The sequence below is a fragment of the Anas acuta genome, chromosome 3 (assembly GCF_963932015.1).
Source record: "Anas acuta chromosome 3, bAnaAcu1.1, whole genome shotgun sequence".
Taxonomy (NCBI): Eukaryota; Metazoa; Chordata; class Aves; order Anseriformes; family Anatidae; genus Anas; species Anas acuta.
In genome coordinates this window covers 17,461,292-17,488,591 of record NC_088981.1, presented here as the reverse complement: position 1 = coordinate 17,488,591, position 27,300 = coordinate 17,461,292, and the positions used below count along the sequence as shown (strand labels likewise).

The following is a 27,300-nucleotide window of genomic DNA, read 5'->3' as shown; positions in this document are numbered from 1 at the left end:
TAATGAAATCTTTATCTGAGCATGTTTCTGTGAAAATTGGGCCTGAGAGGCATGGATTACGTTAGGGGAAAAGGACTTAGCGAGCCCTAGAAATTAATCAGAGGAGGACAGAGAGTGAGGATCACAAGTGATAAATTAGCAAGTGACACAAAACAACTGCAGGAAATAACAAGACTGGGAGCAGCGGGTGGGAAACGCATAGGAGAGATTGCTTACAACACGTGCACTGGACTTCCCAGCGTTTGACATCTTATCTTCGATTCATTCCATATGTTACTTTATGCACGGGTTCCTGGTTTTATGGGGCTTGTTCTGTAGTTTTCATACGAACACAAATGACTCATATCTGCTCCGATACTTGATTTATTCTCTGACATCTTCTGCATGGGGAAGCACAGATGCTGCAGTGCTTGCCAGCTGAATGCAAGGGCTGCACGTCAGGTGGGTGAGGGGGGACAGCTGGGCAAGGCAACTCCTTTCTGGTGTCCTGTAGGATTTCATTTCTCTTGGCAATGCCTGTATACCCCGTTTTGGGCTGCCCTGCACGGACAGGCAGGGTGTAGAGCCAGCAAGGAGCTGTACCAGGCTGCGTGCAGAGCCAGCGAGGAGCATCCCCTGGGACAGGGGTGAGCGCTCAGCACCGTGGCCGGAGGGGCGCAGGGCACCGAGCTGCGGCTGGCACGCCAAGAGCCGCTCCGCTCCGCATCCCTGGTTAGGATTTTATTTTCCAAGTGCTCTGGCCAGCTCCCCAGCCTCTCATCTTCCCTTCCAAACGCACCGATCCCGTTTCACCTCCCCTCCGGCCGGGCCCGGCAGGTGGCTCCGGCTGTCCCCCGGCGCTTGGAGGGGGCGATGGCCGGGCTGGCACGGCTCGGGGTGCCTGGAGGGGGCCGGGCTGTGGGAGGGGAGCCCCTTCCCTGGGCTCCTGCCTCCCTCCCCACGGCGCTGCCGCCCCTCCCCTGCCGGTCCCTCCCCTGCAGTGCGTGCAGGGAGCGGGGCTCGCTCCGCTGGCTCGGAGGCAGGCGGCGGCACCCCGCCTCCCCTCGTCCCTCACCTCCCTCGCCTTTTTCTCCCCCTTCTGGACTTTTTCAGCCTCCCCCTTTCCCCGCTATGAGGCGGCCGCCCCGCCGGCTGACGCTGGCCGTGCTGGGGGTGCTGTGGATCGCCGCCCTCCTCCTCCTCTTCTTCGGGGCCAGGAGGAAGCCGGCGGCGGCGGCGGGACCCGAGGGGCGCACGGCGGAGGTAAGGGGGGGGGGAGTGGGACGGGGTTAGGGGACGGGGCGGGCAGCCCCCATGGTGCTGGGGCTGCCGCTGGGGGTCGGAGGCATCCCCGCTGCCCGGGGAAAGAAGTTGCCGGACATTTGCGGGACACCCCCGCTGCCAGGCTCCCCCGAAAGTTTGGCACCGGCTCCGTGCTGGCAGGTGGCGATGGCGAGGTGCGTGTGGGGTTGTGCTCCCCGCGGAGCAGTTCGTGCCCCCCCGCCCCACGCTGTCCCCCAGGGCTCAGCCCCCAGCCCAGCTTTGCTGCTAGGACAGGGCACGACGACTTGTCGCGATTTGGGCATTTCCCAGCCCCTCCAAGGCGAGAAGAGAGCCCCTGCGCTGCGCTCTGGGGCGAGCCCCAGGGAAACCGTCCGGGAGCCTTCGGGGGATGCCCGGGCTGAGCCTCGGCCGGCATCTCCGCCGTGCCCCCGGGCTCTCGGCCTGGGTTTTGTGCCCCGCTGGGAGGCAGGGTGCAGGTAGGAGCCTCTCCAGCTCCGTCTGGGTGGCAGGAGGTTGTGTGTGCAGTTGCACGGCTCCGTGGTGTGCTGTCAGCTCGGAGTGCAGCGCGGTGACAGCACGGGAGAAAGGCGCAAAGCATCTGAGCTGACACGAGGAGGAAAAAGCAGGAGATTCCCTGCCCGAACCATGTGAGTTGCACGCAGCTTGTGCTCGTACAAGGTCGCGGGGTGTTTCTTCGTGGTGCAAGTGGCCTGAGCTAGGCAGAGGGTCAACTTCTGAGAGTGTACAGAGTAAGAGCCTGGTTTTAGTGTTACTGCTGTAAATAGTGAGCAAACAAATTGGGTTACGTCTGGTTACCTAATCCGAGGCCTGATGAAATTAATAGTTATCGTAGCAGAGCCCCTCAGCTCAGCTTTGCACCAGTAGCATCAACCTCAGTGCTGTCCTATGGCTTGCAGCAGCCATACGTGCTGGCCAGGTCTTCACAGATCCTCACATGTATGTCACCTCTGAAAATAAATTAACAACCTTATTGGGAAAAAAAAAAAAATCTGAACTCCTAAAGCTTACTTTGATTTATTTATTTTTTTTTTTCCATGTGGAGCGGTTGTTTTTTCTTTTCTTTATTTATTTATTTATTAAATGAAAATGATTGAATGGGTTCTTCAGGCTTTTGGAAACTTCTGTCCTAGCAGAGGTCACTGTGGAAAAAAAAAAAAAAAAAAAAAAAAAAGAACTAGAGAGTGCTCTTGTAACGGTAACTGTGCTTTTGTGTAAATGGCCTTCTGTCAGAACTGTGCTCCTAAGGTTTTGAAAAATAAAACCTCCCATGCTTGCAGGCAGCTGCTGTGTTCTTTGCATGAACCTTGCTTCTTGCTCAGCACCAGCTGCTTCATTTTGCAGCTTCTCGGGACCTGCTCCCTGTAGCAGGCCCTGGTCCCGTTTCCTGCTCCCCACACCTGACCTCCAGCTCCCTGATGCTGTTTGGGGCCTGCCTGGGCTCCCACAGCAGGCAAAGCAAACTTCTCCCATCTCGCAGGATCAGGCCCCAAGTTTTGAAGCTGCATCTGCCAAGTTGCCATAACTCCAGCAATCTGACTGCTAAAATTGCCTTTCCTTCACTTCCTTTGAATTTTCCATCAAAACAGTGGCATCCCCTTGAGATTCACAGAGTACAGATTCATTTTTTTAATGCATTACATTTTTGGCTTTGGGAACCGTTTTTGAGTAGTGTGAATTATGTGCTGGTTGTCATGCTGCTTCAGTTAACCCCTCTGAGCTGATGCTAGCGCTAAAGCCAGGGATGCTGTAGCCAGAGATGAGCCTGGCAGTGTGCATCCCGTTCCCTGGTTGATGGGACTGGCTGCCACTAACGAAGGCACGAGCAATTACAGCGGTCCTCCCAGCTTCCTAAAGGCAGCAGTGGAGGTGGTAGGTTGCTACAACACTGCAAACTTTGTAACGTGGTTACAGCTGAGAAACGGAGCAAATCCACATCAACTTTCCTGGCAGCATTCTCCTCTCTCAGTACAGCTCTATTTCTGTGCTCATTTGCACGCCGTGGATCATGCCTTGCATGGATTAACCTTTGGTTCCCTCGTAGTTAGGCTCCAGCTGGTAGTGCCTCGAGGTGCCTGCTCTGCTCGTGGCTGCCACAAGCTCCATCAGCGCCTTCACTGCTCATCCTTTCCTCCCTGTGCTTTCAGTCTGCTGCTCACCGTGCAGCCTTTTACCGCGATTCCTGGGTCCTGCCCGTCAGTGTGATGTGCTGGGGCTGGCTTTGCAGCCTGTGGCGTGCAGCAACCTTGCGGGGCAGACGGTGTGGAAGAAAATAACGCTCTCCATTTAGGACCACGAAACTTGTTGAAGAGAAGCTGTACACAGGACAAATGTGTTGTCTTGTACTGCTGTTTGTGTGGGTATTGTTGCTGTCTTTTTTTCTTTCATTTTCTTCCCCAAAGGGCAGGTCAAACTCTATTTGCGCAATAAGCAAAGCCTCCTCTTGCCTTTTCTGAAGCCAGATAAATTCAGTGGGATGAGGGATGGTGGTGGAGTGCCTGGTTATTGGCTGGGGCGGCCAGCAGGACACGGCATGCATCCGCTGGGTGATCAATGCAGAGCACTCAGCTTTGCTGATTAGCTGAGACTCAGCGGTAATTCCTGCGCAGTCACTTTCAGTGTAGGGTTTCCAAATCCTTCGCAGGCATTAGTTCCAGCATGTCTCCCTGCCCCGGTGGTTTTCTGGCTGGGTACATGGGACTTGGAGAAGTTAATTGGTCTTTTGTGTCCTCATGGCTCTCATTGACTCCAGGGGATTGGAGTGGCTCAGCCCACTTGCAAAATCAGGCTGCTTGAGAGTACCCTACAGGCGGGCAGAGTGCTGTGGGAATGTACAGCTTGCAGAAATGCCTGGCCCGAAGTACTGCCAGCCCCCTCCCCTGCCTCCTGCTCAGGGAGCCTTTGCTTCCTGGCCTTTTGCTCCGCTTTGATTTGGAAGGGGGTGGGGGTACACATAGAAATTAATAACTTAATTGCTTTGAGAAATAATGAGAGGAACTGACACATGGGATTAATTGTAAGAAATTTCCCAAACTGATACGTGAGGAGTGATTTTCGTGGAGAGGTGATGTTTCACCTACCGCCGGTGCCTTTGTAAGGTTGGAGCTGCACAGCCTTGTGTGATGCTGATGGAGAGCTGGAGAGTGCAGGTGACAACGCCTTGGTCACCTCATCTCCTCTTTGTGCTGAATCTGTGTCCAACTGACATGGGGAGAGAGCTGGCTACATTAGCAGAGCCCTGCCACAGTGAGGGGCTCCAAAGGATCTCAGCTCCAGGGCTTTGGGCCAGCATTGAGTGCAGAAGGGGTTGAAAGATGCATTTATGGTTGGATTCGGGATTTTTTTTTTCCTTTTCCGTTCTCCTGAGAGTGCTGGCTTGCTTGCTCCATCTGACAGCTGAAGCACAGCTGACAGCTGAAGTGGGTCCTTTTTGGGCTGGATTGTTGGAGAAAGGCTATGGAGAAGTTTCTTTCATTAAACAAATGACCTAACAAGATGCACTTGACTTGCACCAATGTTTGCAATGCAACAGCTCCTTCCTGATGGTGTTCAAATGCAGTGGTGGGATGGCTCCCAGGATATGACTAGTACTGGGCATTTGGTGATGTCTTCATGTGGGGTAACACCACAGAAGTAGTTTTTGAGAAAGGGAAGAAAATAGTCCAAGTCCTTCTGAAAGTTGGTTTTGCCATAAAACAAAATTAATTAAAAAATTAAAAATTAAAACAAAGGCCTGCACAGGAGGACAAAGAAGATACCATAAAAGCATCGATAACCACCTGATCCCTATCCCAGGGTGAGCTACAAGATATGCAAAAAGATTTTGGCTGTCTCCCAGATGAGCACATTGTCACCTGGCTGCTCTGATGCTGGAACAATGTCATCGGTGGCTTGGAATTAGAGGGCATGGAATTAGAGGCCAGGGAAGCCAAGCAGCTGGGATCCCCCACTAGGGAAGGATGCATTGACAAAGCAGTTGGAAAAGGGGCACAGGTCTTTGTCCTCCAGAGGTGACTCCTGGCAGGCATAAAGCAAAGGTATCCCTTCAAGGAACATCTTGGAATATCACCAGGGGAGGAGGTGACACGTGCTGAAGAAACTCCAGGTTGGGTGCCAAAAAGACTGTTGTGGTTTAACCTAAGCACTACACAGCCATTTGCTCACACACGCCAGTGGGGTGGGGGTGCTGCATCCTCACTGCTTGCTCTAAATGTTCAGGGAAGCTCAGCACCTTGTGGGATTGGGCCTCAATGCAAAGGGACACTTGCCAGCTTTGCACTTGCATGCCTCGTAGCAGCCTGCGTTTCCTTCTGCATTATCATCATTGAGGAAAAAATCAGCACCTGGAGCTCAGCTGGCAGCCTCCAGATCTTAAATCTCTGTAAGTTTTATAACAGCAGAGCCACTTAACAGATTAAAATAACTGTTTCTAGCAAAAAATCAGATCTTAACAATTAAAGGATCGAAGGGCAAAGTCTGTCATGAACAAGAAGATAGAACAGAGAGGCTCTGTGCTCAGGGCTTGGGTAGGTCCAGGATGGGGGAGAAGAGGAAACTTGTGCTGTACTCTGCAGGTGAAAGCCCGCCTTGAAATCTCTAGGAGCAAACACAGACTTTCCAGGATGCCTGAGGTGCTGATGTACAAACAGTGCAGGAGATCCGCAGGGCAGAATCTATTTTCTGTGTCCCGTCTCTATTTTTAGCAATAGATGTGGAAATATAAAACATTAAAACACAAAACACGCCCATCCCCTCTCTGTGGGTCCGGCTGGAGGTGTGAGGCAGGACTATGGCGCAGACAGATGATTGCTTTTCTTCTGCTGGGCTTGGGAAACGGGTTGAGGTGAGAAGTCCTGTCAAAGCCGGCCTGGCACAGCCTGGCCACCTTGGTGAATAAACCAGCCACGAACAAATGGCGAGCAGATGGGGCTGTACAGCTCGTTCAATTAATTCATTTACTGCCTGGGCATCAGCACGCTCCAAGAGATCTGTGAAACAATGGGCAGTAAATGAAAAGCCTTTTGAATTTTTTCACTGGTGATGAAAACCCTGTTAATTTTTCAATTCGCTGAGGGAGTTGGGTGGAGCTGTCTGACTGCGTGGCCGATTCAAAACGGCAGGGAGCCACATACAGCCCCCCATAACCACTGACCAGGAGGGCTGGAAGCAGGGACAGGGACAGGGACGGGGCAGGGTGGTCAGTCTGTGTGGAAAGGCAGCATGCTCGGCCCTACAGCAGCTGTGGGATGTGGCCTTGAGGGCCTCCCTTGCCTCTCTAGGGGATGGATAGCAAAACAGGTATAGTCATGGACGGGTGATGCTTTGAACGAGACCTGTTGGCTGTATGAGGTGGTGATCGGTGGGATGTCCATCCATGCACCTGTGCTGGCTTTGTGCTTCAAAAAAAAATAAAATCAGAGGGAAGGATGGAGAAGCGTGCAAGGATGATGGTAGCTAAATGTCAACAAACATGAGTCATGTTGGTAAAAGCTGTCGAGAATCAAAAGAGGAGAAATACTTTTTATCCCACTCTGGAAAGACAGTTAGTGTGAAAAATGCTTCTGGTGCTCTCTGAAGGCCCTGAGCAGAGGTCACCAAGTCCTTGGGGACACTTAGGGATGGGCTTAACAGAATAAAAGGTCCATCCAAGCCTTCTAACCAGGTCTTTTACATACCAGTCTTTGAACCAGGCAGTTCTCTCCAGCTCACTCCTTTCCATTATAAGACAGCATTCTCCTGACTTACTTGAATGTAGTCAGGGCCCAGGGACTGTTTTGGCAGGGTTTCCTTGTCCTGCTCTTCCCAGCTGTCTCTTGGTGCCAGGTCTGTGGTGTGATCTGTGCCTTCCCGCAGATGAGGGGAGCTGGGCATGCCGGGTGCCAGGGTTATAGATAGCAATACTGAGTCTGGGGGTAATGTCATGGTTCTAGAGGTTTGCTTTTCCTCCTAAATCTCGTTAGTTTGGCGTAAAGTCCAGGGCAGACTACATCAGGGATGGTCTGTTGAGCTACTTTTGTAGGCCTACAACAGGAGGAGCATGAGCAAGGACAGCACTGGGAGCACCCAAGTTACAAACAGCACAGTCTTACAAGCCCACATGAGAGTAGCATTACTGTCCTGACAAATCCTCAGATACCTGAGTATGGCTTTTGAGCAGAGTGTTTTTTTTCTGGGATTTGGAGACGTGCATGCTGTTGTGCAGTGTGTAAGCAAGGGGACAATGCCTGCTCAGAGAGAGGGCAGGCAGTGGGAATTGCAATGCTTTGTAGAAGGTGCTGACAGTGTTGAGTGTTCTTTCGATCCCCGTGCTTGTCCTCTTGGAGGGCAACCTCTGAAATATGCAGCCAGCCCACAGCCTGGAGTCACCCCTCACATGGCAAAATTCATGGGACCACTTGTCAAGGGAAGCTGGCACTTGGTTTGGTGCGCCTGAGTAGTGTTGGAGTGGTCAGCTCAGGAGGGACTGGGCTCCTCTCTTTTTTTTTTTTTTTTGCCATTTTAGTTCCTTTTTTAAAACACCCCAGCCTTCCCTGTAGGCATATGTCTAACTACGCAGATAAGCTCCATGGATGATCTGGGAGCTGGCAGCAAACACAACCCATGGGATGCCAGAGTGGTGCTTCCACATGTCTGTGTACAAGCTCCCATCTTTGATGTATGAGCTCATATTTGCCAGTGGAAAAGAAATTTTGCATAGAAATGCAAAAGCAACCTACTGCATCTGTGCGAACACCATTATAACCAATTCCCTTCCACGAGGGCGGCGCAGCATTTGGTGCAGTAAAACCAGTTACAGAGATGCGTCTGTGGAGAAAGCAAAAGTCAGAGCTCTTTAAGAAAGACATTGGTGTGAAGTGGTAATCGTGTGTAGCCTAACAACAAAGGGTGCATTGGACTGACTGTTAATTGCAGCAGCTCTGGTAATGGCTGTTGGTTTCTTGCTGGCTTCCTCCCGTTTATAGAAGGAAAGGGGTGAGGACCTAATGAATCAGGGGGCTTTGCTCCCAGTCCCCTTTCTTGTGCAATGAAAAAGCCATTTTCTCCTATTTCTCTCGCAGTGAAGTGCTCAGCTTTTGCCAGCAACACAGCACAGTTGCAATTACATTGATTTCTCACCCTCCTTCCCCTCCTTGTTTCCAGTCTCTCAGCAGGAGTTGGTTTTGTAGGAAAAGCGAGCCAAGGAAGAAACCTGAGGCCCCATCCTCCACTGCTCTTAATCAGCACTGCTTCCCTCCCACTACGCATTCCCGTACGAGCCATGCAGTTGAGATGCATCAGGTCTTTCCCAGGTGATGCTTGGAAAACCTCTTCCACAGCTGGGGATAGCTGGAGAGGTAGGTTTATCCCCCTACTTGCTGCTCCGCTGGGAGAGTAGTATTAACAGTTTGTCTTTCATCCTGCTATTGCAAAGCTCCTTATAAGCCTTAATTAAACCTTACTGCATGTCTTATGGAGAGAGTGGGCTTGGTGCTAGGGCAGAGGGCTGATGCCCTGTGGGGCACAGACAAAAATTAGTCATCGAGTCAAAGAATAAGTCATATTCCTAGTCATAGAATATCCTCAGTTGGAGGCAACCACGAGGGTCATTGAATCCAACCCATGGCTCTCTCACTTCCCTCCCTGGGGAGCCTGTTCCAAGTGGCCGACCACACTCTTGTGAAGAACCTTTTCCTGATATCCTGATATTGAATCTCCTCTGGCCCAGCTTCATGCCATTGCCTCAGGCCTGGTCACCAGAGAGAAGACATCAGCACGTCCCCCTCTGCTCCCCTTTGTGCGAAAGGTTTAGATTGTGATGAGGTCTCCCCTCAGTCTCCTCTTCTCTAAGCTGAACAAACCAAGTGATTCAGCTGCTCCTCAAGTGTCTTCCTCTCTAGACCCGTCACCATTTTTGTAGCCCACCTCTGGACACTCTCTGGTAGTTCATATCCTTATATTGTGGTGCCCCAACCTGCACCCAGTGCCTGAGGTGAGGCCACAGCAGCACAGCAGGACCGTCCCTGCCCTCGACCAGCTGGCAGTGCTGTGCTTGAGGCACTCCAGGACTTCCCGCAAAGCGGCTCAGGCTCCAGCTGTATGATATTATTTGGGGCAGCAAATGAGCTAATGATTGCATCTCATCTCGGGAAGTACAGCAGCAAGAGCAGGAAATGTAGTGCCAGGAGACGATTCAGAAGAAACGCAGGTTCATTTTCTGATCAGGCTAACAGACAAGGGAAAGATTGACTTGTATTCCTCCTCCTCCCCCAATATCAAGTGCGATGGAGGGTTTAGTTTTTCTCTCTTCTCCATGCCAACAATAAACCTGATCTGAAAGGGATAGGAGGAGAGAGGGGGCTCAGGCACTGCCAAACAAACAGGCTCTGAAATAAACCACCTTTTATTCTCTAAATATTGTTCACAAAGCCAAGAAAATAGAGGCAGATTATTTTTTTTTTTGAAGCCACTGAAGGAATATGTCCAAAGGATGTAATTTGACCCAATCAAGGAAAATAAGGCTGCTTTGTCCTGGCTGTCTGAATAGCTTTGTCTGCATTTAGACACACACCATTTCCTCCTCAAGGACCGCTGCCATCGTCAGACAATTACAAACACACCTCATAACACATCAGTGCATGGCTTGCAAATACGAGGCAAGTAAAAGCACTCAGCAGTGCAGGCACTGACCTCAGCCCCCTTGTGCTGAGGAGAGGTTGTGCAGATCTTTTCTTCTCTGCATTTAACTTTTGGTTAATTGTGGGTATGTTTGAGGGACAAAATACTGGAGTTACAGGTGGAAGCAGGCTCGTGGCTCGTGCCAGTTCTTCTTTTTATTAAAGCATTGGGGTTTTGTGGCTGGTGGGTTCTTTTGGTTGTTTTGGTTTTTTTTTTTTTTTTTTATTATTTTTATTTTTATTTTTATTTTTATTTTTTATTATTTTTTTTTTAAGCATTTTAGGACAATCAGCCCTATCCTGTGGGTTGATTTGGGGTGCTTTGGGTTGAAAGCTGCTGCATGCTTTTGGAGTCTATGAAATATGAGACAACATGGCTCGGTTTCTCCTGTGGATAAAATGAAGATGGATTTTGCTTTTGTACTCTCCTGCATGGTGGTGGGAGCAGAGCTGGATGAGAAAGGATTGGGGAGGAGCCATTGCGTTTGCAATGCCCGCCACGTTTTTCTGGAGCAATAATACAGTGTCATTTGGATGGAGAGAGACTCGAACGCATTAACCAGCCATCTGGTCCTGCGCTGCCAGTTGGAACAGATGACTATCTGGGTAGCATTCAGGTCCAAAGCACGCCCGGTGTGTAGGCTCCACGCAGCACGCTCCTCCCAGCAGCTCGAGGTCCTTTGTGGAGCACCAACCTATCGTGCAGGACACTGACTGCGTGACACTGCTCTGTCACCACGTGAATCCTCCATCATGTCCCTGAACATCCCTGCAGCACGCTGGGTGACCCCTCCTCGGTTTTGAAGCAACTATTTTTATTTTATTCCTTACCTCACCCTGCTGACCCTAGGTCCCATTACTGGGGCACAACATACTCACTTCCATGCAGACTTCTTGTCGTGCTCAGTGCTCTGGCAGCTGAGAGCTTCGTGAGCTTCAAGGGCATGCATCTCCTTTGCAGAGGTGCTATGTGGGGAAATAGGTCAACTCTAAAAACTTTGGGAAGATCAAGCCTACAGCCAGCCTGAAATCTGCTGAGACCTCACTGTTTTGTTTGTAGGAAGTGTTGTGGTTTTGTGTGAATCAGCTTTACCAAAGGCTCCTTGCTTTGCCAAGCTTGGTGATGTTCCTGGAGCAAAAGTCAGACATCCAAGCCCACCTGCCCAGTGTGTGGTCCCTGCCCCAGGCCTAGGAGAAGGAAGGATATTTTGATGAGGAGGTGACCAGGATTTCCTAACAGGAGCAAACCAACTTACTCCTTCCTTGGCTTTGTACACCTGCTGACCAGCTCGGTGTGCATGCGGTGTGGTTGGTTACCTGGAGCAGAGAAACCTGACCGAAGCACTGTGTAAACGTGAACTGGGAACCGTGACTTTTGGTATATGCAAGCACCCAGATCTCCTGGTACTAACAGCAGGTTAGTGCCTTGGGCAAGCCAGCATCTGTCTTCCTGAATGCAGGATTAGGTCTCAGGATCTTTTTCCTGTCTTGGAGGAACTGGCAGCCTTTGCTGTATCAGAAATGTAAAGCAGAGTAACTCCCACTTTTTTCCCCCCCCAGTTTCCAGAAACTCTATTTCAGGGCTGTAGGCTGTACTTTCCAACTGTGGGAAGCTTTTTAGAATGATATTCATCTACCGAGAAAATAAAAGCTTGAAATAAGTGAGTTAGGGGTCTTGTTCCTGTGAGAACAGGCTAACACTTGACCTGAAGAACATGCTATCTATTTCTGAGGAGCAATTGGGTTCATATGTTGCTCAGAAATCCACCCCAAGTTCTTTTTCTGTGTGTTACACATAGGTACAGTGATGCAGAAATGAATTTGTTGAAGGCCTTAATGTTTCCTTGGTGTTACAGGACCCCAAGTCCATTTGAATGCTGCTGTAAGGAGCCATATGAGGCTTTATCACCTGGTGGCCTTAGTCGTGCTACCTGACTGTGCTCTTGCATGGGAACCACAGCTACAGGGGCTGTTGAGTGCCCTTAATATTTATTTAGAGACCCTTTGCTCCTGCAGGCTCTGCTGTTTGCTGCTGTTGGCAGTAGCGTTACACCGACAGCCAAATTGCCAAAGTCCCTCCAGCCAGGAGGTTCAAAGGCAGCATTAAATCTCTCCCGTTTGCTCATCTCCTTTTTTTTTTTTTTTTTCCTGGATATCTTTTAGTAAACAAAATATGCAGGGGAAGGGTTCAGAGCATGAAACGAGATGGGAAATGAGCTCCTTGTGGACCACTTAAAAGCATGTTTGCTGCAAAGGAAAGCAGGGGTCAGAGTCACCAACTTTCAAGTGTGCCGCTTCTGTGCAGCGGCTCCTGATCTCTACAGGTAGCAGGAAGGCTTGGAGAGGCTCTGAGGATGTGTCAGAGAGAGCAAAGGTGAAAAAAGGGAGCTGTGTATGACTCTTTCGGTGCTTGGGGTCATGGATTGCATCTACTGGAGCTGAGCTGGTGGCACCTTTGCTGGTGGACAGTTGTCTGTCTGGAGCCAAGCAGAGCCTGGCAGCTCCCCCGGGCTGCTGTGTAGATGTTGGGTGGCAGTGCTTTAAGCCTCTGTCGTCTGGAGACAAAGTGGCAGCGGTGATGCTCTTTTTATAGAGAGAGAATTAGTAGGGGATGCTTTGTAAAATCAGCTGCTTGGCTAAATTTTTGAGAAATCTTAGCCAAATCATGTAAATTGAGCTAAAATCATCGCGGAACTGTCATTCTTGACAGGAAGAAGAAAGCAGGAGTCAGAGGGGAAAGCAAAGAGTTTGCAGTACTGGGAAAGCTGTAAGGCTGTTGCTTGGCTCATGAGCGTGTCCCCACCTTGGGTGTGCTGCTGAGCTTTGGGCATCTGAACCGGTGTAGGTCCGATGTTGACAGCAGGTCAGGTGGGTGATGGAGAGTTATCTTGAGGGAAGGAGGTGGGTTCAGAGTGGGATTTCATTGCTGGGACTTGCTGCTGCTGGGTGTCTGGCATTCGGTGCTCAGCTGCTGCCAGTAAAAGGATTTGACGTTGGTACAGCTGCTCTGAACCTCAGTTTTCAGAAGAGGAGGACAACAGGTGGCAGAAAGCGTCCTGTGACTCGAAAAGGTCTCTCGACAGCAAAAGTTGGGGAAAATCCTGACTTGTAAGGAAGCTACGCGCAGCTAAGCAGCACGGTGGGTGTCTTCTGAAGCAACTGGTGCTGGTACCGAGCCAGACGTCTGCTCCGTGGGCTGCCTGTAGGGTTTGCTGGCTGAGGCCGGGTGCGGAGGAGCAGCGGTGTCACTGGGAGCTGTGCCCGTGGCAGCGCAGTCTTGTTTCGCGAGACAAGGGGGGAGGAGGGATGAAGAAAAGCACCTGAAGCTGAAGGAGGATGTGAAAAAGGGTAGGATGAAATTCTGTCCCGTGAATCTGGCCACCAGCCCAAAACACCCCAGCGAGTGCCTGTGAGCTCCTGCTGGGTGCCCTGGGGTCTGTCACCACCGAGAGCGCTCAGGAACTGTTCTTGCTGCAGCAGAGCTCAACCTGCCTGGAGACCTCCAGGTGCCAGGGACAGGACAGATCGCTGCAGGTGGACAAAGGGCTTGGGTGTCCATTTTTCCTCTCTATCCCAATTTATGTTCTGGATAATTGTCAGCTTTATGGAAAATGATTCCTGGGGGCAATGCCACTGCCTGGAGAAGAGGGGGGAACCTCAAAGTTGGGCACCCAGATACTTCTCCCTGTGCTGCAGGCAGTTTCTGGATATTTTCCCCTGTCCATCCTGGCGTGGTGCAGAACAGTGCATCTCCTCCCACCCACAGGGCTGCTCCAAGCCTGTCCCCAGCCTGACTCCAGCTCCTTCGGTGACGGGGTGCAGTGGCCCTTTTACACTTTACCTTGGTGTGGAGTTTGAGCAGCTGACAGCCAGGTGGTTTCATCAACAGCCCCATTTCAGTGAGCAGCAGGTAGTTCACCTACAGTGTCCTCACTGCTCTCTCCCAGGTTATTAGGAATGGAAGTAAACTGTCAATGCAACTTCCATTTTTTTCTGCTCCCTATTTAAGCTTTCTTTTGTGTTTCACTCCATTTTGGCAGTGAACCTGCCTTGATTTTCATTGACAGGCAGTTTTACTTCTCAATTCCTACCCCTGCAACATGATGTTGTTACATTTGTTATTGCAGAACGCGAGGACTTTGCGGTTAAAAACAAACCAAACCTATTCTTACTGAAGCAAATCCACAGTTAAAGGTTTCTGGTAATGCTAGGCTTTCTAAGGGCCAGTATGTGTGCAAATTTAGTGTTTGAGGGTGTACACAGCTACCCTGGGAGGTGAGGGAATGCTTTAGGGGGGCGCCTGCAGCAGCCAACATACCTTGGGGAGCCGAGGGGCATCCCTGTGCTTCTGGGGATTTATCAGTGGACCTGTTTGTCTCTGCTTGGAAAAAGCAAATCCATGGTGTTTTACCAGATATGTTAGAATAGGCCAAATAATATTAAAGCTCGCAATCTTTGGAAACATGCTTTCCCCCATCAGGAATTTCCCACTTAAGGTGGTTGTACTCTGTTTGAAGGGATGCTGAACACAGCAGACTTGTTGCCATGCTGCTAGAAATTCCCATCTTTTTTTTTTTTTTAATAATCTTTTAATCCATCTGTGTTTTTATATGCATATGTATGTATTTCATTTCCCCTGGGGAAAAACAAGTGTTTCAAGGAAAGCAGAGCCTGTAACAGATGAAGAAGAGAATGGTCTTGGAATAAACCTGGCTTTTCCCATTGAAGCTTCAGCTGAAAATGTGAGCTGAGCCCAGCTAACAGTTACAAGGCTCCTGTTGGACAAAAGAGCAGCTCTTTTTCCCCAGCTCATTAGACTGTCATTAGCTGCTTGCCTGCTCTGCCTGGGGACCACTAAAAGCCTCTGTTAGCCAGATAAGCTCTGATTTCTCCAAAGTGCTGCAGATGCTTAGAGCTTACCCTTTCTGCCGTGTGTGATTTAGGAGGCTGGAGGAGCCTGGGAGCTGGCAGCGAGCCCTGAGCTGTGCCTGGGGTGGGTGAATGCAGGTTTCAATGGCAGGGCTTGGCTCGTGGCAGTAACGCCATGGCCGTGACACCCACAGGCTAAATGTCAGCCTGTACGAGGTCGTTAAGTATATCTGGAGGAGGGATTTCTCCTCTCCTGCAAAGGTGTGCCCTGACTGAGGCTGCGACGTGCTTTATGCTGGAGATGCTCAGGATGTCAGCATCGGTCCTCCCCACCTCATTCCTGTGTAATTGTAAATTATCGTAAAAAATAAAAAAATAAATAAAAACAAAAAGCTGCATTTCAGGGAGAGATAAGGGAGTAGTCCAAACAGAAAACCACAGCAAACGTTCAGGGCAATTTATGGGGTATCACAAACAGTTTGCCAGGCTAGCAAGCTGCATACACAGAAAGAAGTCAGGCTGTGCATGGGACAATTGTTCCCCCTCTCCTTTTTCTCCAATCAGTCCTTCATTAAATGACTAGGACAGGTATAAAGGCTCAAAGCTTTGCTCAGCTCATGGTGGTATGGGTGGTATGCTCCCTGTCCCAGCCCTGCTCCTCTCTGGGGGAGGCATGGCCAGGGAGCAAGGCAAAAGGTTGCTTTGCCACCTGCTTCCCCTGCCTGGGGGGGTTAAAGCAGCTTGGTGGCTCCCGTGGAAAGCTGCAGCAAGAACTGTGCTCAAAGCAGGGCTAAAATCCCTTTTCTTTCACCCTTTGATTGCTTTATTTTCTAAATTTAACACATTCGCTCTTCATGAGTCAACTGACTTTTTCTGTAGTATTTTTTGCTCAGATATTTATTTGCGCTGGGAGAGGGAACGCTTTTAAAAGAGCCTTGCAGAGCTCTTCAGAGACGTTGTTAGTGCCTTCTTCAGGCTTCTCCTGGCACTGCTGAAGTGGTTGCTCACCTCTGATGTAGCCTGGGCTTTCACTGCTGCTTCTGAGAGAGCCATCTTTTCCAAACATGATATCAAAGCACGGAGAATTTAATTCCCTGTGTTCGCCCTCACCACGTGTGTCCCTGGCAATGAGGAGCAGCTGGTGTTAACTTGGTGCTGGCGGCAGAGCCCTGTGTGTGGTGGAGCCCCATCCCGTCCTGTGCTGGGGAACTGTGGCTCCCTCTGCATCGATGGTGCTGGGCAGAAGGTGAGAGATGATCCCACGCAGCACTTGCTTATCTCTCTCATTGCTGGACCTGTGAAGGTTCTGCACGGATTAATCCAGCGTGACTTGATGGGAGTGTTATTGCCGTTGTTTTAAAGCAGACGTGAAGGTTGTTGGCAGACCAGAAGGATGTCTCTGCAATACAGCTGTTCGCCAGCTCCCAGCCAAGCTAGCACAAGGCACCGTGGCAGTTTTCATCTCTGTTGAGATGTTGTTCCTTCCACTGCAAAAAGATGGATGCGTTCACATGTGTTCAGCTGTACCTGGCAGTTCTGGATTAAAACTTTCCCTCCGTAGGAGGAAAAGTCTTGGCTTGTGCAGCCAGCTATTTCTGGTGCGTATCCCCAGACGTCTGTGGGCAGGAAAATATGCTGCAAATCCCACAGCCATCTGCACAGCCTCTCACCATGCCAGATCAGGTGCTGCCCTTCCCAGGGCTGTGCTCGAGATGATGGCCTTGCCTCGAGCCCAGGCAGCCCTGGTGAGGATGGAGACTTTGTCCTGCGTCAGCCCAAGGTCCTTGCACGTGCCCAAGCAGTAGATGCCCATCGAGATTTCCAGGCTACGTTTTCACAATGAATAATTACAAAAATCCTGCTTTCCTTGATATAGAGAAATGCGCCTGTGTGAGAGAGAATCCAGGCCAAACTCAGGGTATTTTCTCAATAACAGCAACAAAGCTCAGTGCCTGTTTGCTGGTTTCTCTCCAGATCCCTGTGCTTTTGTGAAGTGTTTTGAGTTTGCTTCACCATGTGACTCAACAGTTATTTTTTTTTATAATTATTGTTGTTATTTTGAGTGTTTTCTCTTTTTGTGCTTCTAGATATGTGCAGAAGTATTGCTCACACTCAGATGTTGCCAATAATGTGCATGGGGAAGGGGGAAGGAAAGGCTGATGCCAGGTCTCTGGGCTGTGATGCAGCAACGTGTTTTGCACCAGAGATCTCCTAGGTGGTGATATGGTCATCCTCCAAACTGAAGAGATGTCCCTGTGCTTGGGGGCTGGACGACCTTGTCTTCCCAGCCAGGTGTCTGAGAGGAGCTGCAGGAGGACAAGATGCCTGGGGGCTAGTGTTTGTGCCAGGGACTGGGTGAAGGACTGTGATTTTCCCAGTGCTGTCTCCTCCCTCCTGCAGGGATGATCTCTCAGTTGTAGGGGAGTCTGTAAGGTGGCCAAGCCTCTTCGGGCCATCCCCTGCCACTCCTGGGCTCAGCGTGGCCCCTCAGCATCCCTGTGACTCCCTCAGCAGGAGCTGTGTTTGTGAGGAGGCACTGGGGGTGCTCCTCAGGGGAGGCTGGGGGATGTTTTTAGGGTGCTGAAGTCCTGGCTTGGACCTGCAGGGTGAGAGTGGAAGAGTGGAAGGAGGCTTGGGACTGGCAAAACGCTTCATATATTTTTTCATGAAATGTCTTGCTCTCAGGTTATTTAACCTTTTATTGCCTTTATTTTTTTTCTTTTTTTCTTTTTTTTTTTTTCCCCTCTGTGCCCCGTTCTATGTAAGATGGCTTGTGTGTGTGTCACAAAGCAGGGCTTGACAGACTTCTACCTTTCTTCCCCTAGAAACCTCTCTACATCAGATGCAATTTTTGGCAGATAAATCCAGCTGGCCTGAAGCTGCACTTTGAAGCAAATCTGATTTTGAGGTAAAACATTGCTCAGACCTCAGTACAAGCTTAGACCCTTGCTGCCAGCCCCGTGTCACCCCCAGGTTCTCCCTGCTGTGCAGAGACGGTGTGCTCAGGGTCCTTGGTCCCACGCAGCTTCAGCCCTCTCAGCAGTCCCTCAGCAGTCCCTTATAGCCAGACCTGCTTATTTTCTCATGATACCTTGCTCTAATGCATTCCACACAAGTCAGGGTATTTTTTCCCCTATTACTGAGCTGAGATGCAGGCAGGCTGGCTTGACGCACACTCTAAATTATGCCGCTGTATCTCTGCTGCTGTCACTCACGTTGCTGCCATCCCCAGGATCTCGCAAACTCTGGCAGCGTGTACCCAGGAATCAAAGGCTTAGATCAGCTCTTGCTGTCACGGGTGTTTTATATCTAATTCTTCCTCGAAGACAGTTCAGGGAGGATGGGCTGCTGGTGGTGGCACGTGTGTCCTGCTTCAAGGTGGCAGTGACCTGAGTTTCACCCACCTCTGCCCGCAAATTGAGGACTCAGTGTGGGTGACAGAAACACCTTCCTTTGTATAAAACTGTTTGTAAGGTAAGGAGATGGCTCAACCCCAAATTTGGGTTAGTTCCGAGAAATGTTTTCCCTCTGCTCTTCCCACTTGGCAGAGAGTGAGAGGTGGGAAGGGGAGAGAGGCTGGGAGCTGCTCGGCGTGGGTGATGCTCTGTGGGGAGTCTTGCACCAAGCAGCAGCCTTGGGAGCTACTGATAGGGACGGGGAAATTGGGTCATGGCTGGGAATAACCTGAGCCTCATCCAGAGCTGGAAATAAGGTGCAGCTTTGGGGACTGGGAGAGCTTTGACTGACAGCATTTCTTGCTGAGCAGTAGCTCCTTGGTGCTGGCTGTGCCTCAGCACCCACCTGGTAAGGCTCTGCTCCTCCAAACCACTGATGGGGATGGGGGTCTCTCCTTTGCCTTCCTGAGAACAACTAGAGCAATGCACGTAAGTGTCCTGTGTATTCACGATTCTTTTGATTTGCTTGAATATTTATTTTCTTATCTCTTCTTTCTTTCTTCGCCCTGCTAGAATAAAACCAGGTAAAGCAGACTGAGCTTTCCCTCCCTCAGAGGCATTTTCCTTTCTCCGGCCATCATGTTTTACCATGCAGCTGCCACAAATTGCCCCTCTTTGCTGCACGGTTTGGAAGGGGAAAGATAATGGCATTAGTTTCTAAAGCTGTGTGAAGTCCCCACAGAAAAAAATTACCACTGCCTTTGCTGCTGTGAGAAGGCCACAGCAGGTCAGGGATGCTGCGTGCGCCATCAGCAAGATCTCTTCCCTCTCTTCCCTCTCGAGAGGGCTCTTTTCAGAGCAGGACAAGGGCTGCTTTCTGCTTTACCCTCCCTCTACCCGCTCCAACCTTTGGCTTTTACGCAGAAGGAAGAGCAAAGCTCAGCTGGAGACTGAGTGCAGCCACGGGCTCCTAAATACCGAATCAGCTGCCATTCTTGCTGAAGCATGGGAAAGCTGCGGTGACCTTCATGGCTGGGAAGCAGCTCCCGTATGTCCTGAAAAGGCTCACAAGAAAAAATAAATGCTGTCTGTCGCTGCAGTAGCTTCCTTTCACCACTCTATTTACTGCTCGTGGGTCTGTGCTGTTCCCAAATGCCTTTGATTCCTGATGAAGTCCGGGCCAAACCTGGCTGGCGCAGGGGAAATGGGTGCCACCCTTCTTTCTTTCCCAATTAATGCACTGTCTAATCGCTGCCTACCTTTGGAGGATCACCGTAGGGCTAGGCTGCCTGCTGCCCCCCACACTGTGCTCCTCAGGTCAAGGGCAGATTTCTTTGCTGAAACCAAACTTGTTCGGGATGAGAGGTTGCTTGGGTGGGAGGTGCAGATGTCCTCAGCAGCTGGCCACAGCTGATGATGCAAGGGCACTGTGGGGTGTTTCAGCAGCCCCCACCATGGCAGAACAGGGCAGAGACACTGAAACACCCTTGGGCAGCATGCAGTTGTGAGGTGCAGTGCGGTTTAAGGCAGCTCACTGAGCTGCAGCTCTTTGCAACACGACGGCGATGAGTCCTCGGCACAGCATCCCTGACACCATGGCAGAGAGAGGGGTGAGAGCCGGACCAGCACTGCAGGTGATTTAACAGGCAGGGTGTGAACATCCCCTCCCAACAGCAGCGCTGCTCCTCCAGCATCCCACAGCAATTTCTCTCTTCTCTCAGCTGAGGGAAGACATGTCCCAAACTCATTTCTCCTAATTACTGCTTGCAGTCCCATTAGTGAGGGTTCACTCTTGCCAGCAGGCTGGGGATGAAAACCACTGACCTAGCTCATCCTTTCCAGGTGGCTTGTGGCAGAGCTCAGAAGTGTGCTGTTCTGGGGGATTTGGGTGTTATTAAAATTTAAGAAAAATACAATTTTAGCTTGGTGACAGGAGCAGCGCCAGCCATAGAGGCTTGTAAAATACAAACCCCGCCGGGATAGGGATGGGTTGAAGTGGGGAGGCAGACATCAGACTCCGGGAAAGGCTTTTTGAGAAAACCTCTGCCCAAGCACAAGTAGTTTAGAGCTGAGCAGCCCCGCGGGGTCCTGGGGGAACTGCAAGCGGGGAGAGATGATGGAAAATCCTTTCCATCCTCCTGCGTGCCTCCTGGCGCAGACAGAGCTGGGTATTCTCTTCTCTTGTCAGCAGCTTGGTTTGTGCTGACCTCCTAAATATTCAGCTCATTATACAGCATAATATATAAATAAAACAGAAGCAGGCAGCGATATTCTCCAGGAGCGTATAATCGGCTTCCTTTTCTTTTTAATTACCCAGGGTTTGTCTTTGTGTGTCGGGCTGTCCTGTAAGCTAATTTGTCCAGCAAGGCTCTCCTGTGTGGCTGCACGTGCGCGTCTGATTTGGGGAGGTGCTGGATGAAGAGCAGCTTTCGGAGCGGGAATCCCAGGGAGTCTGCAGCTGAGCCTTGTTCCTAGAGGTCAGTGGGGTGGACCCCGGGGTCTAGGGCCCTCGGGCAGGGGGCTGAAAGCACTGTTCTGGCAGCTTGCTGCAGGTTGCTGTAGGTTGGCGGAAGAGGTGAGCTGCTAGTGTGGTTTTGGCAGAGGCCGGGTGAGTACAAGATCCCATCTGTGAGCCTGCTTTGCTCCCTGCCTCCTGCGTAGCGGGGGATGCAACGGGCAAGGTGACAGGGGAGCTGCCAGGCTGCTGCTCTGTGAAGAGAGTGCCCCAGCTGCCTCAGCTCAGGGTCGGCTCGTTGTGCTGTAGATCCGGCCAGCACCCTGTGCTAAGTCCAGCTGAGCACGGGGCATTCAGGCAAACCCTTGGAGATCCAGCTCCAGAGCCTGCATGGGGACATTTCCATCTGGGAGGTGCTTACACAGAGGTCAAACTTGTGTTTGAGCACATCCCAGTGACTGCCTGGGGAGATGGGGAGGAGGCTGGGGCATTGTGATGTGCTGCTTTCCCCTGCTGGGACCATTGCTCCTCTTACTGCCTGCTCTGGCACCGGGGTACGAGGAGGGCTGAGCCCTCTTCTGTGGGAATCATTATAATTCTGTCAGACAGCATTAGTGCCTCGGATGGTAACAGCTCTGTAACATCTCCTGCTCGCAGGGGCCTGGCACTTTGGCAGAGTGTTTAAATCTCATTTGTGTAATGCTTGGTTGCAGCTCCTGCTGAAGGATTACCCTCCGCCCCTGGTGTCCCTGAGCCACAGCACGCAAACAGCTCGATTGCTGTGGCCAGCAGTGACGTGCCTCAGGACATCGGGGTCCCTGGAGGCCATTTGTGCCAAATACACACTAATTTTTTCTTGTTTCCTGGAGCTTGTGCTAGGCTGATGCATTGCCTGTGAGTGAATCAGGAACCACTTTCAGCTCCTGCCACCCATTACCTTAGGCTGGGGGTGGCCAGCCCATGGAAACCTGCAGCCCGTGTCTGAGGGCAGAGCCTCCCTGGGGGAAGCAATAGGCCTGCAGCAGGGATGCTCATTCTGCCTTCCCGCTCGAGTAATCCCTGCTGTCCTGTAATCACACAATCATTATGCCATTAATATGTCGTATTCACGGAAATCCACATAAACAAGGCGCTAACAGTTGCCAGAAAATTTGATTCCTTCCCATTAATGACCTGCTATCCCCCCACAGCAACACTCCCTGATTTTTTCCCCTCTTTTTTTTTTTTGTTTTCTTTGTTTGTTTCTGAGCTGTGATTTAAGTAGCAGAGGAGGAAGCACGCCTTTGCATCGCCTTTCAGTCTTTGCTGTGGTGTTGCAGTGAATACCTCGCTCTGGGCTTGCTTTTTGAGCTGTTACTCGGTTTTGGGGTGTTTTCAACAGGCTGGGAAAGGAGGGGGCTCTCTCCAAGCTGCGCTTTCTGTGGGGAGCATCTCTGCCGCGTGGTGGGATGCAGTAGGAGATCTCTGCAATGGGTAAGAAAATGCAAAAGGCAGGGTTTTTAGCAGAGGCATTGCAAAATGCGGCACAGAGGAGAGGGTGAGCTGTTCAGCACTTGTGTCCCAAGCTACCTGTTCGGCTTTGATATCTTTTTCCACTATTTCCCGTGGACTCGTTCAGTCTCAAACTCTTTAAGCTTTGACTGTGTTTCCTATAATTAATACTAGCTATTAAACTGCAGTGCTGAAAGAGAAATTACCTAATTTGAAGGAAAAAAAATGAAAATTTATTACCAGTACATGAGAGAAAATGAATATGAAGCTTAGGGAGAGGAGCCATGTGGAAGACAGAAAGGCAAGTGGAGTATCGACTCGATCCTTCTCCAGTGCAAGGTAATTGGGCTTCTAAAGTGAGTTTGATCATAATAAATTAAATCTAGATTTTTGCACATCATTTAAAGAACTCCCAGGATAGGACTCTGCTGTGAGGAAGAGATGATAATCCATGGCAGAAATATTACAATGAAGACCTCATCCAGCAATCCAGAAGTGATGTGCTACCCCTGGCTGGGTGAAGGGATTTTCTCCTTCCATTTCAACCTGCTTTCCCCCTCCCTGAGTGGGTGCTGAGGACCAGGTGAGTCTTCTGCCTGTGGGTCCTCCAGTACAAAGGATGCTGCCTCGATTTTGGTCATGGTGTATGTGGGTATTTTCTGGCTGAGAAGGTGGGCTATCTATATATAAGTATGTATCTCCAACAGTCTTAAGTGCTACGTGACCAGTTTTAATTCCACTTCTCGTATCAAATTTGATTTAAAAACCAACCAGCCAAAAAACAACTTCTGGTTTTCTTCCCAGTGTTAACATTTAGGGGCTGAAACTCCGTGGCAGTTGTTTTAACAGAGCCATTCCCCCTTCCCCGGGGGTCATCATCTTTATCATCATCTTTATAACCTTGAGGGCTTTGGTGGTCCTGAAATGCAATAGGCTTACTCTTTGCTTATCTTGTACTGTGGCAGCAAGTCATGTTTTGCAGGATGCCTTAGAAAGAACATAAATAATATTTATCACCCAGTCTCCCATCAGTCCTCCTGAAAGCCTGCAGACAAGTTCCGTGCATTCCTTTGCTTGTAAACCTGCTGGACTGCGGTGACCCCATTATTTTAATAACTCTCTTCAAGTCTTTGATAGTTTTCTCCCTGTCCAACTGGTGGTTCAAGGCTTTCTTGGTGTCTTCCTTGCACTGGGGTAAATTCTGGAGTAACTCCTGATAAAGCTGCTGGGTAATGCAGTAGGAGAAAAACAACACTGTACCTGGAAACCCTTGCAGCCCTGGCTGTCAGCTTTTTGGGGACAGTGTCCCTGTGAAGCAGGGTGCTGTTGGGTACCCCATGCTCCTGGAGATCCTGAGCTGGTCCTGCAGTGGAGGCTGGTGGATGCTCCTTCCTCCCCATCCTATTAACACAGCGAGCATGCTGTCAGATGCAAGTAAAATCAATTACAGGATAAAAATCACCTGTTTCAAAAGCTTCATTTTGTGCTATTAGCTGGCAAAATCATCTCTGAGATGGTGTTAACTGCAAAAAAAAAAAAAAAAAAAAAGGAAGAAAGAAAAAAAAAAAGATCAATTATTGGATAAGACCACAAATTCCTTAGGGGCTGAGACATCTGTAAATGTTTGAATTTTGCCATGTTACGCGTTGGGATCAAAGAGCCTGTGCTGCTGTGATGATGTGATCTCATTAGCTCTGCGTTGCGCTCACCAGCTGCGTGATACTGAGGGGTGCTCAGCCCCTGATAGCTGCTGGAGTGGGTGAGCTGTGATGGAGGGCAGCTCCATCCCTCGTGCTTGGCACCCTGAGAGGGGGCTGCATGGCAAAGTCCTATTTTTCTGTATTTCCTGAGACCATGCTGCTTGATAGTAGGACCCACCAGAGATGGGCGTTTGGTTTGGAATTAATTTTGAACTCAAATGACCAGATTCTCTTTAACACGCTGCTTTGAGGCTGTAAGGGGGGGAGGGAAAAAGACAAGACCTCATTAGGCTCCTTGTTAGCATCTTCTTCCAAAGCAGGGCTGCCCAACTTCTTGAGCGGGGCTGGGTGATGCCAAGGGGCCAGGCTGTCCTGCAGGTGCCCCCTGCTCCTTCCTGTCTCTAATGGGGCTGACTTTGTGCGCACAGGGCTCAGAGGCGGACTGGGACGACCTGTGGGATGAGTTTGAAGAGCGGAGATACCTGAGCGCTCGGAAATGGAAGGGCGGCGAGGACCCGTACCGGCTCCATGCCTTTAACCAGCGGGAGAGCGAGAGGATGCCCAGTGACCGTGCCATCCGTGACACCCGCCACCACAGGTTCTGCCCTCCCTTCCTGGGGACAGCAGCTGGCCGGGCGTTTTGGGGGGACCACTGTTCTGGGGAGGGGTTATGGCAGGAGCACTGGTCAGGGCCATGGCAAGGTGAAGGAACACACTCGCTTTCAGTTTCAGATTGGTAGTGTCGTGCTTGGGTTCAGCTCACCAGCGATTGTGCAAATTCGAGGCAAATTCTTGCTGGTTACACTGCAAGTCATGATTTTTAAATGAAGGCAAAACGATTTTTTTGTAGTTGCTTTTTTTTTTTTTTTAAATTTGTGTGCATCAGGTAGAAGCAGGAGCTTTAAGAGAAATATTGAATAACAGAGGATTCATGGAGAAATCAGGTGAGGTGCCAAAGGCAGTATTATTCAATCTTTATTTTCCTCATCTCCCTCAAGAAACTTCAATATGTGGGTGGATAGTGCTATACCTCTTCCCTGGTTTGGGGATGCTGGAGTGGGAAAACTAGGCTCTTTGGCCATGCCCAGGTTGTACTTGGCTTTCGTTCTGCTTGTATTTTGGGGATCAAATCTTTCACTTTAGTTGACTTATTGTCAAGTGTGGCAGTCCTGAACTTATATGTTAAAGTCATTACTTCCTGTATGAATGAATAGGGATCATAGGGAGAGAAAAAAAAATGTCTTTTTTTTTCTTCCAGAAAAGCAGAAATAGGTTTGTGTGATGTGTAGCAGCGGTAATGGGCGTCATCATCATGATGGACACAGTCTTCACTGGTGCTGGGAATTCTTCTCCTGTGAAGGAGGCACTGAGATGGTGCAAGGGGATAAAACAGCAAAATAAGTGCTGACCAGTTGAAGAGAGAGGAATCTATGAGAGGCATAAGGGACTACTGCAGAGTGAATTGGAGAGGAAGAAAAGAACTTGCTAGGTTACTTCTTTTAGCAGCTCCAGCACCATCAGGGTCAAAAATATGCTTTGGCACTCAAAAAGGACCCAAAAGGATGGATACTGGGAGAACTGCAGCAAGATTTGGTTGCACAGTTTTCCTCCTTGTCCTCTGGGGACATTATATAGCCTGTGCAAACCCTCCTGAGGAGCCGTGTGTCTCAGCCTCAGGACCTTGCTGCCTGGGCAGTGTGTCTCAGAGAGCCAGCACCAGGAATGTGACCTGACTCTGAATTTGCATTGTTCCAGATCCAATGCAGCACTTGGGCTGAAATGCTGAAACAACGCCAGCTCTTCAGCCCTGTAGCAATCAGTGGTGCTCTTTTTGTTGTTGCTGTTGTATAATTAATTTTTCTAGCCCCTTTTCATAGCAAGGACCAGATGCTCCTTTCTCCAGAGTGGGGCTGACAGCCCTTATGGATGCCTGTTGGAGCTGATCAGAGCGTGAGCGTACTATTCCTGGAGAGAATTAATGCTGGGGCTATTAACCATCTGCCCTACTAAACGAGAAGGGGGGCTCAGCTGCCACTTTGCTGCACCCCCACTGCTGCGGCTGCCACCTTGTTCCCGGGCAAGCAAAAAGAAAAGTTCTCGTTAAGGATGAAGCAAGGGCATAGCATGTAGGAGGGGCTGGTGCTAATAGCATTTGCTTCCAATTTCCTTAACCCACTAATTGGATTCTGATTTACTGAATACGTCTGAACAATGCTGAAGATGATGCGCTGTTAACCAAGCAGCGGAGCAGCCATCAAGCAAAGGGGGCTGCTGGATGCCTGGGAGAGGTGCTGGAGAGACTGGGAGAGGAATGGGGGAGGGAGGAAGGGACCTGTCATGCTGGACAGAGGGGAAAGGAAGGCACAGGGTCTGAGGAGTCCCACGTGGAAAAAAATCTTTGTTCATAGTGCAGGTACTTGAGGAGTACTGACACCTCACAGCCCTCGTGTCCAGGATATGGAAGCGATGCTCCTCTAGCTTCCCTGTGTGGTGTTGCACCAGGATGGTTGCAGAAGATTTCCTTGAGTTTTGATTTTAATTTGCCAATCCAGCCAAACGTCAAGGATTGCCAACAAGAGCTGAATGTACAAAACCTGGCCATGTCTGAGCAGCAAGCTCTTTGCCAGAAGGTCACGGAGAAGGCAAACCCCACCGTGGGGTGGGGTGTGGTACCAGCAGCCAGTTGCATAGCAATGTTTGCTGGATTTATTTTGTTTTCAATTTGTAGCCAGTGGAATGATTTCAGACAGAGAGGAGTCAGTGCTCAAGGGAATTGGAGCTGAAGAAAACAGAGCAGCTCTTGCCTGCCCCCAACTTGCACTCAGTTTGTGGGTGATTTCAGCTGAGGAAACACCGTGGCTTCTGGGGGCTGCATTTTATGGCCAGAGCATTGTTCCTGCTGACCTGCCTGCACTTCCCTTCCTTTTAGTGCGTAAGTGATGTCAGCCAGCCTCAGGCATCCCCTACTGCCTGATTTTCTCTGTTCACCTTGCTTTTTCCTCCACGGTTCTGATACAAGTTTTATAGTGCTGTTTCAAGAGCTGGCAGAGCACGGTGGTCAGGGATGGAGCCCTGTCAAATCCTGGCATTAGGCAATAATCCTCCGAATTTTTGCACCTCCCTCCCTGAGTCCCAACTGTGTTAAGAGAGGCTGTAGCTTCCCAGTCGGGCTTGACTTTTACAGCCACTGGAGGCTGCATTTGTGTGTATATGTGCATGTCTGGGAGAGAAAAGCAGTTGCTGAAGCCAAGTTGCAGAGGAACAGTTCTGCAGTTCCTGGCAGAGGAACTGACAGGTTTGAAGATCAGGTGTTGCATCATCTGCTGACACTGAGAGCTTTCTGGCAGGCATAAACTCAATCACATGAACTTGTGCCCCCTAAAAATCTCTTCCCTTGCAGTCTCTCCTATTCCCGTTGCTGGCAACAACATGCTGTAGGGCCTTCCCCTTGTTTC

At 50.2% G+C, this 27,300-nt stretch overlaps 1 protein-coding gene across 2 annotated transcripts in view; it reads left to right on the top strand.

Annotated features, from left to right (window-relative positions):
• The first annotated feature begins 916 nt into the window (after positions 1 to 916).
• GALNT14 (polypeptide N-acetylgalactosaminyltransferase 14) overlaps positions 917 to 27,300 on the top strand; it is a 66,250-nt gene continuing 39,866 nt past the window's right edge. Inside the window, exons 1-3 of one of the 2 annotated variants that reach the window (XM_068675902.1) lie at positions 917 to 1,242; positions 8,422 to 8,615; positions 24,274 to 24,443. In XM_068675902.1, the coding sequence (XP_068532003.1) occupies positions 8,574 to 8,615; positions 24,274 to 24,443 (212 nt within the window). In that variant the 5' untranslated portion in view covers positions 917 to 1,242; positions 8,422 to 8,573. The remainder of the gene's footprint in view (positions 1,243 to 8,421; positions 8,616 to 24,273; positions 24,444 to 27,300) is intronic. The other variant, XM_068675901.1, reaches the window with a different exon arrangement.